This window comes from Hydra vulgaris, chromosome 08 (genome assembly GCF_038396675.1).
Source record: "Hydra vulgaris chromosome 08, alternate assembly HydraT2T_AEP".
NCBI lineage: Eukaryota > Metazoa > Cnidaria > Hydrozoa > Anthoathecata > Hydridae > Hydra > Hydra vulgaris.
Genome location: NC_088927.1, coordinates 13926958 through 13937500, shown reverse-complemented (window position 1 = coordinate 13937500; position 10543 = coordinate 13926958). Strand labels below are relative to the sequence as shown.

At 26.1% G+C, this 10543-nt stretch overlaps 1 protein-coding gene across 1 annotated transcript in view; it reads left to right on the top strand.

The window, feature by feature from the left end:
* The window catches only part of LOC101237119 (leucine-rich repeat serine/threonine-protein kinase 1), a 72198-nt gene that overhangs the window by 6871 nt on the left and 54784 nt on the right, over positions 1 to 10543 (top strand). The window contains exons 2-3 of the mRNA XM_065803127.1: positions 8 to 377; positions 8839 to 9475. Of these exons, the coding sequence (XP_065659199.1) occupies positions 8 to 377; positions 8839 to 9475 (1007 nt within the window). The remainder of the gene's footprint in view (positions 1 to 7; positions 378 to 8838; positions 9476 to 10543) is intronic.

The window sequence follows — 10543 nt, the reverse complement described above, 5'->3', positions numbered from 1 at the left end:
TTTTTAGAGATTTATAGTATTCTTCGACATCCGTTATCCAAAACACAAGTGTCTAATTATTTAAAAGATATAAAGTTGAATAATGTTGAAGATAACTTTTTTCAAAAATGTCTTGACATAATAGTTGAAAATGACAATTATGCTGCTGTACAAGTTGTTTTATCTTTGAAACACCAAAATATAAAAGAATGTTTAGAAAAAGCTTTCAGAAGACCTCAATGTTCAAAAACTCTATTGATGGTGTTTTTATTTTACGTTGTACTTAAAAAGTTAAATGGTGTTTTAAAATTTCTTATCGATCCAGGTACTATAGATTTAAAAAAAAAATTTGGTTCATTAGATATAGAAGTTTCTGTTGAAAAATTAATTGAGATGAGGTATTTTCTTTTTTTTGATTTTTTTTTAGTTTATTTGTTTTACAAGAATTACTATTTTAAAAATAATTTATTATTATTTATTTCCTCATATTTGTCTCCCCAATTTTGTATGTGGTTGTGCGTGGGTGGGTTTGATGCACAGTTAAAGTGTTTTTGCTTATTTTTTACTTTGACTTTTTTATTTTGTCTCTCAAATTTTGTATGTGGTTGTGCAACAGTAGGGTGGATGCACTTGAGTTAAAGTTTTTTTGCTTATTTTTTACTTTTTATTATAATTTTGCTCATAGTATTTGAAGTAGGACAAAAGCAGTAATTTTAATACTAAAATTAGACATGGGTTATTGGTAAATTTAAATTAAGCTAAGTTCATCTGGATTTATGGAATGCAATTCATTGTGAATTTTACTTCCCCGGTACTCGGTGTTTTAATTTTTATCTACCAGGATTACTCGGGTGATTGTTGAATAAAAATCAAACAATAAAAATAAAAGATATTAAGTTACTAAAATTTAAAACGTATTTTCAATGACTTTAAATGATACCATGCTAATACTTTCTTCAATAGAGTTACTTTTAATAACTAAGTACATAACTGAAGAAAATAATGTTTTAGTATGGTTTGTACATGCGTTTATAAAAGCATGAGAAATTTCAGTTAAAATGAATGCATTTGCAATTACTTTAAAAGAAACCATGAAAACATTGCTTTCTTAAAAAGCATGCTTTTTTTTAATTTTCTTATTGTTGTTAAATTAAAGTAATGTTTCCTTTTGAAATTTTTGAAATTTTTTTTTAAGATTTGCAGAAATATATATAATTTAATAGAATATATAGAACTATTATGTTTATTATAGTTTTCATTATTTACTGTGCGTTTAACAACACTAACAATATGATATTTTATTATTAAATACTTAATATTATTATAAATATAATAATATCATATTTAATAATAACTTAATATAATAACTTATTAAATACTTACTATTATAATTTTATTTTTAAATGTCTTAAAAAAGGAATGTCAAAACAACTTTTATTTTATTTTTATTTAAATTTCTTCAAGTCCTTATTTAAATTTCTTCAAGTTTATACGTTTTTTTATAAGTAATTTTTTACAGTCATAATTTTATTGCATATTAGTTATTTTTAATTTGCCTGCACTTTGTAAATGCATGAAAAATTGTTTTGAATTAATAAAAAATTGATAAAATTCAATAAGCATCTTTGATATATCTAATTATTGTATGTCATATTTACTAGAATAAAAGTTATTTGAAAATAAAACTCCCTTATAATTTAATTATATAATTATAATAATTATAATTTAATAAAAAATTATTTGAATAAAAAAAATAAAAATTGAAAGAATAAAGCCAGCATATTCGTGGCCGACGACACGGGTTTTGAAGTGTAGGTGCACAACCATCTATTTCTAAAAACGAGTTCTCTATATCTAGAATTTTTCTTTAAATAAAAAAAGGGCCTTTAGAAAAAAAGTGTGTTGTGTGTGTGGGGGGGGGGGGGGAGGTTATCGGCCCTGTTATTTGACAAACCACTTAAATTAGACGTTCGTTAATAAATAAAGAAGCGAAGGTCAACGTTTATTTAAAAATAAAATGATTTGTTGTGCCCTGTGGTAGTTGCAGGATTTAACAGTGTTAGTTATATGCTAGTTAAGGAGAGTGTTGAATCTAGAATTTTTAGCAAGTTTACTGTAGTTAGTGTTGTTCCAGAGAATGTTATTTTGAAATCATTTTAAAAAAAAGTTTGTTTCCTAGATCCAAATAAGATAGCTTCTGTTTTGCTCGGTTAACAGAAGTCCATTTTCTCAAAACCATTTTGTGACTGCATTAGGAAAAGATAACATCAATACATGATATTGTTGAGGTTATCTTTTCCTGGGTTAATGAAAGTATATATTTAGGTAAAATTGGCATATTGATGATGATTTGTGCCATGTTTAGTTATTTACAATATACGGGTGAAACAAACTTTGAAAAAAATATAGGTCCAATACTCTATCTTGTGGTATTTCTGTTGAACTCACTGACAATCTAGATTTTGTTAAGGTAATAGAAACAAAGGATTTTTGAGAGTGCAAGTATTGGCATTTTAAGTGCAAGTCACTCATTTTAGTGCAATATCTGTGATACCAAACTCATCTTTTTACGAGTAATCTGCAGGTTGTGGTTGATTGTATCAAACACTTCAGATATATCCAGAGAGGGGAGAATGGTGGTTAGAGCATCATCAATGTTCAACAGGATGTCATTGTACATCCTTTAGAGTGCTTTTTCTGTTGAGTGATTAGACCTAAAACCAAATTGAAAAAGATTACAAGCTACATGTCAAAGAAGCTGAGATTTGATTAGGTGCAGGTTAGTGAATTCAAATACTGTTTGTCCTAATTTTTTGGGAATCGGTGTAATTTGAGAAACCTTGAATGAGGCTGGGAAAATTCCAATATGGAAAGAATGGTTGGCGATTTTCATAATCTTTATCTTTTGAAAAATCACTACAAAAATTTACATAAATTAATAAAAAATAAATATCATTAGTAGTAGACAGAACCATATCCCTGCTACTTGATTTTAGAAAAAACTAATGCATAACTAAAGCATCATTTGTATTTATTTATGCGACACTTTTTAGATCTTTTTCAGAAAGTTTTTATGCCGCTTTTTTAAAGTAAATTTGCTCATTGACATTCTTTAATTGTACATTTTACCCTTGATTAAATAAGCTCACTTCGGTTTCACTTCAATAATGTATAACTATTAATGACTATCTATCATTTCTACAACTTTATGAAAGTTATTTGAGAGATTAATATTAAAGAAATTACATGAAAAAAATAATTTTAATCTTAGATATTAATATATAAGTGAGATATTTCAGTAGATTATAAGTGAGATATTACAGCAGATTATAAGTGAGATATTACAGCAGATTATAAGTAAAATATTACAGGAGCAGTGTTTTCAGGCCTTGTTTTAAATAAAAAATACTTAATGCATCGGCCTAATGTGGATTTGACATCATAAAATTCTCTTTATCTTTTTATTTTTTAAAGACATTTACTTTTTTAAGCTACTGTAATAATATTAATTACCGCAAAATGAGTTAAATATTATATAGCTCGTTTCTTATTATTACTATTAGGAAATGTTTATTTTCTTTCATTTTTTTATAATATTGAATAATTAAATTTAACATAAAAAAAAAAATTTCATATAAATAAATTGTTTTTCTCGATATTTGTATAAATGTCGAGAATTACATATTTGTTTTTGTTGTTGAATTAAAATATGTTAAATGTTTTAAAATGATAATTTCTTAAATAATCGTTTTAAATAATTTGCAACTAAAAAAGATTTTTTATTTTAAAAAATTATGGAGTAACAAATAAAAAAGTTACGTTAATTCATCTACAGTATTGTACAAATTAATTGCATCAAACATTTTTTTCTTTTTCTTTTTTGTTTTATTCTGTATTTTCTACAATTTAACTGTGATTAGAACGATAAATAAATTTAAAAAAAGTAAATAAACAAAGATGGACACTATACCAAAAAAAAAATCTAAAATATTAACTTAACTTCAATATTCTGATAAATCTCAACAGGAGATAGTCACTTTATGTTCAGTAAACCAATCTACAGTTAGCCGGGTTAAGAAGCATTACATTGCAACAGCCAGCTTATCACCGTTAAGACAAAGAAAATGTGGTTGAAAACGAAAGACCACAGAAAGAGATGACCAATATCTGATGCTGGAGAGTATCAAAAAGTGTTCTACTAATGAATGATTTAGCTACACATGACATCCATGTCTGCTCGAGTACTGTGCTGAGGAGGTTGATAGCTGTTAGAAGGTTTGCCAGAAAACCTTCTAAAAACCATTACTTACAGATGTCATGAAGAAGCATTTCTTGTGGGCAAAGGAATAAAAAAAATCGACTAAAGAACAATGGAGAAGGGTAAGACAAAATGTGTTTATTAAATTTATAGCTATTTTATTTATTATATTTATATAATTATACTATTTTTAAAAATTGAAGCCATTAAATTGAAGAGACTTGATAACAGTTAATTTTTTTATTTATTGATTGCAGATTTTATTTTCGGATGAATCACATTTTGAAGTGCAAGGCCAGCGGTCACAGTTTGTTCTTCGTTCTGATGGTGGGCCTATACGACCCAGACACATTGAACAATATGCCAAGCATCCAGAAAAGATGATTTAGGGTTGTTTCTCTGCTTTTGGGCCAGGAAGACTCTACCCAGTTACTGGCATGATGAACTCTGACACTTACATTGAGGTTCTGCAAACACATTTAATTCTAGAGATGTTAAAAGTGTTTCTGAATGGAAACAGAATATTACAGCACGGTTTAGCCACATGCCATACATCCAAAAAAGTCAAGAAATTCATGGTAAAAAATCATATTAAAACAATTAAATGGCCTGGCATCTCTCCAGATCTTATTCCAATTGAGAATCTCTGGGCAGTTGTAAAAAAAAGTCTGCGAAAACATGACTGCACAACTAAAACTAAGCTTACCACCACTATCCCTCAGATTTGGATTGAAGACACAGAAATCTAAAACATTTGTAAAAATTTAGTGGATTTCATGCTAAATCGTGTGCAGAAAGTCATAGCAGCACGAAGCGGACACATAAAATATTAGTGCATAAGTTTCTATTTTATTAGAGTAAGAAAACTTAAATTTCCTGGATTTTTATTATTTTTAATTTTGATGCAATTAATTTGCATCAAAATTAATTGCATCAAAATTAAATTAATTTGCAATTATTTTTCCAAACCCCATTTGTTAAAATAATATCGTTGTATAGAGGTTGTCCATAAATTAGGTCACGCAGTTTTTGACTTTTTTTGACCCCCTCCCCCTCGTAACACATCTTAATTGCCCCCCTCCTCCCTAAATAACACAACAATTTAGTAACCCCCCTCCCTAAAAATTAAAAAAAAAATTTTCCAGAGAGGTGGTTTGTCGGTGTTCAAAATTTTACAAAATACAAAACGATTTTAAATATAATGTCTGTAATTTTCTGAGCTTTTTTGAGGTAATTAATTAGTACTTTTCAATCTGTTTAATGTTGTTTTTTTTTACCCCAATAGTTCAGTGTAAAATTGTATAAATTAACATTGCTATTCTAAACATGATACCAATTTTAAAAAGCTATTCTTTCGATATATAATAAATGCAAAATATTATATATATAATATATAATAAATAATAAGACATAAAAATATATTATATATGCAAAAGCATTATTTTAAAAATAAAATTTTCTTTCAACTTGCAATGTTAGCATGGCCGAGTGGATTCCGCTTTAGGCTACGTTAACCAAGGTTTCCGTGTTCGCCTCTCGGTAAAGAATTTTTTTATTTTTTTAGTTTGTTTACAAAGGTTGTTTTTTTTGTTACTGCACACTTTTGTGCGCCAACAAAATAAAGTTCTGCACTTGGACCATATAAAATCCCCCTCGTAACAAATCGTCACAAAATTGCCTACCCCCTCCTTCCCCCCTCTAAAACGCAAGTAGAGAGCGTAAAAGTTTAACTTACATTTTGTGCAAGTTCTTGATACAGCTTCGGAACACATTTATTTAGTATTAAATTTTGAGTAAAAAAAAAAGCTTTAAGAAAGAAAACCGAAAATACAATTGTGATAAAAATGAGCTAATTTTTTTTTAAGAATAAAGTTAAAATATGGAACAATATTTAGTAATGTTTTTAAATAAATTTGACAGTTAAGTTAACCCGGTAGTGGTGTAGTGGTAAAACACTCGCTTCATAAGTGAGAGGTTCCGAGTAGATCCCCACCACGTCCCTGGTAGTACTGCGCTCAACTTGTTTTCCGCCTAGCAGCCTTGTTCGTCAAGGTTCATGTTTTGGAGTTATAGAGTTGAGAGAGGGTTATAACCATTATTAAGTAGCCTCCTCATCTGTAGTGGCCTTCTCAGCCTTGGAGAGGTGAATAACAAAAAAAAAAAAAAAAACCCCAAGCATTAACTTTAATTTTTATAAACTTAAATATATTTTTTAAATCAAAATTAAATTATTAAATTATATATCTTTTAAATCTAAATTAAATTATATATATATTTTTTATCAGAATAAAATTATATATTTTTGTTAAATTAGTTTTGAATAAAATCATGTATTTTTTATCAAAATTAAATTACATTATAATGATCTTTGCTTCAAGCTTGAAGTATTAGGGTTTCTCAAGCGAAAAAATTGATCATTAAGATAAAAATAATAATATTTTAATCATTAATTATTTATTACTATGTAGAAATTTTTAAATCCAATCAAAAGTTGCAAAAATATTCTTGTGCTCTCAAGATGATAAATAAATGTTTTATTATATATATTTCTTTTATGGTTTTTTTTTTTTTTAATGTTCCGATTAATAACTTCGAATAAAAAAAAATTGTTGTTAACTATAAACAATTTTGTTTTCTGTCTGATAAAATTATTTGCTTAAAAGAGATTAAATTTTCGCAATTTTTAATTTTATTTGAGTTTTTTTCATTATTAAATAGCGCTTACATCTAACTTAATTGACATTCAAACTTTTCTGCATAATTGTCATTCAAAAGTTTATGTGGTTTTTTATAAAGTTAATTACATTCTTTATCTTACCGCTTATAGAATAATTCAAAAGTTAAAAAATGATGAAAAGTTGCTCAATGGAAATTGCTCAAGACATACGTAACGCATACGTAAAGTGCTGGCAGCTTAACGCTTTAAAACAAGGCCTGTGTTTTAAAAAGCCTTGATTTCAACTAAAGAGTCTCAATTTCAACTAAAGAGCCTCAATTTTAACTAAAGAGCTTCAATTCCAACTGAAGAGCCTCAGTTTCAACTAAAGGGCCTCAATTTCAACTAAAAAGCCTTAATTTCAACTAAAGAGCTTCAATTTCAACTAAAGAGCCTCAATTTCAACTAAAGAGCCTCGATTTCAACTATAGAGCTTCAATTTCAATTAAAGCGCCTCAATTTCAACTAAATAGCCTCAATTTCAACTAAAGAGCTTCAATTCCAACTGAATAGCCTTAATTTCAACTAAAGAGCCTCAATTTTAACTAAAGAGCTTCAGTTCCAACTGAAGAGCCTCAATTTCAACTGATTTAAATACTATAATAATTGTCAAAATATAAATTCTGAAAATATAAAACAAGTGAATATAAAACAATCTATAGTATAAATAAAAAGTATTTACAAAAAAAAATATATCAAAAAAAATTTTTTATAAATAAAAAAATAGTATATACAGGTAAAATAACTATAGACAGATATAAAAAATGCTATGGGCATGTATTCGCTGGAATTAACTTTTTTTTAACAGGAAAAACTTAATCATTCGATAATTTCAAGCACCCAACCGCTATAAACATCCAAAAAAATTTATATTAAAATAGTTTAATGTTAATATTTATCATATTAATATTATAATATAATTAAATATTTAAAAAAAATTCAAATCTTAGTGGTTCTCTGAAACAAGATTGAAAGAGTTTTTAAAAGTTTTTGTATTTTTTATTCTATATTTTTATTGATATAATCATTTGTATTTATTTTTTTCTATTTCATATATTGTGTAAAGATAAATAATAAATTTCAAATAAAGAACAAAATATTGATAATATATATATATATATATATATATATATATATATATATATATATATATATATATATATATATATATATATATATATATATATATATATATTAGTAGAAAATCACTAACTAAATTTTTTTCCATTTGACACTGTGTTTCATCAACAAAGATTCATCAGAAATGCTATATATATATATATATATATATATATATATATATATATATGTATATATATATATATATATATATATATATATATAATATATGTATATATATATATATATGAATATATATGTATATATATATATATACATATATGAATATATATGTATATATATATGTATATATATATATATATATATATATGTATATATAATGTATGTATATATATATATATATATATATGAATATATATGTATATATATATATATATATATATATATATATATATATATATGTATGTATATTTGTATGTGTATATGTATGTAAGTATGTATGTATGTATGTATGTATGTATATAGAATTTGGTAAAATTTTATGTATATATATAGAATATATGTATACATATAGAAATAGAATTTTATGTATATATATATAGAATTATGTATATATATAAAAATTTATGTATGTATCAAGAATTTCGTAAAATTTTAGCAAAGGAATTTTAAGTAATTATGACAAATTTAACATTAATATGATGATATGTCTAAATGAAAAAAACATTATATGTATATAAATTCACTGAAACATTGAAAGAAAATTTATAATTTGAAAATACTAAACTATTTTTGTTTTTTTAAGATCATTCATCGAAGAAATTAAAGGTGATCTTAACTTTTACGTTAGTCTTGCGTGCAGTGAAAATGTTAAAAATTATGAGGCTGTCAAAGTCTTACTCAAAAATCATTATTACAACAAAGATTTGCAAGTAGCTAGTTGGAGCAAACTAAACTTATCTTGTTTAAAAGCAGAATGGTTTCAGGAGATAACAGTATTGAACTTGAATCTACATGATAATGCGCTAAAAAATTTTCCATCTAGTATTTCTAATTATCTAAATATAGTTAAAATATTAGATCTTAGCAAAAATAATCTCAAAGCTATACCTCCTGAGTTGCTTATGCTTCCAAAACTACAGACTTTATTACTATCATCTAACCAACTTCAACAGTTACCAGATGTTAAAAAGTGGTCTCCAGATTTAGAAAAGTTAAGTCTAAATAACAACAACCTTAAAAGCTTTCCAGAAAATGTTGATGGATTATTTGTTAAACATATAAATATTGCAGATAATCAGCTAAAATTTATTCCTGAAAGTATATGCACACTGAAACATCTTGTTGCTCTTGATATAAGTAGAAACTCTGACATTCATCAGATTCCTGCTGCTATTGGTAAAATGGAAACTCTTGATGATTTAATTATTAATGGTTTAACGGTATTTTTTTACTTTTATGTTAATTTTTTTTATTATTTATAATTGTTATGTTGGGTCTCAAATGAAATGAAATCATATGAAAATTTCAAAAATGAATAATTTTAAATTTTAGGGATTTTAAATCCTGCTGCTTTCAAACTAATGCTTACGTAGCAGTTATTTTGGTGAAATTTATTTTGGTGTAAAAAAACTTGCAGAGACTGTTCAGAGCTTTTGATAATTGACACCATAAAATTTAAGATTGTGCTAAACTAGCAACAGAAACGTTTGTAAGCAGAAAAACACCAATAAACACCAGTAAACACCAGTAATCACCAGTCATAAAAACTAACTTTTTAGACCATATTTTATGTTCTCATATGGATGCAGCAGCTGTTTTTAATATCGTGTCAAGCTATTAAAAAAACTCCTGATACCATCAATTCCAAATAAGATAGTTGACCCAACATGTTGCTTTTAAAACAAGTGTGAAAAATAAACATTTTTTGCATGCCATTAACTAATGCATTTACTAATATTCAAGTTTTAAAGTTTACAAGATTTTCATTTAGTTAAGTTAAATTTCATATTTAATGAAACCTCTCGCTTGCATAAGCAAGAAGTTTTGTTTTTGATCCACACCACATTCCTGGTATTATCAGGCTTTACTTTTTTATTTCAGCCTTGTTTATCAAGCTTATTTTTATCACTTAATGTGAAAAAAAGACTAAAGAGCCTTTAGTAAATGATGAAGTCACTTTAATGAGCTGAAGTAGTATATATACTCATAGTAATGTAATTGCATTATAACTCAATACAGTAAGTTTACAGTACAGAAACTTTATAAGACTTTTATCTTTTTTTTTTTTTATTCTTCTGTTTCCATCACATACATATTGATCATAATATAAGTTGATGGGTCCCAATGTTCCTTGCATTGAGCAAGGATTCTCATTCACAGTACAAACTAGGTTTGTCAAATCCAGTTATTTATCTAGGAGAGTGCGGTGTAATTCATAATTGAAAATAAATTTTCACTGCACTCTCCTCCATAAAAAAATGGAAAAATAACAATCCTAATACAGGCAA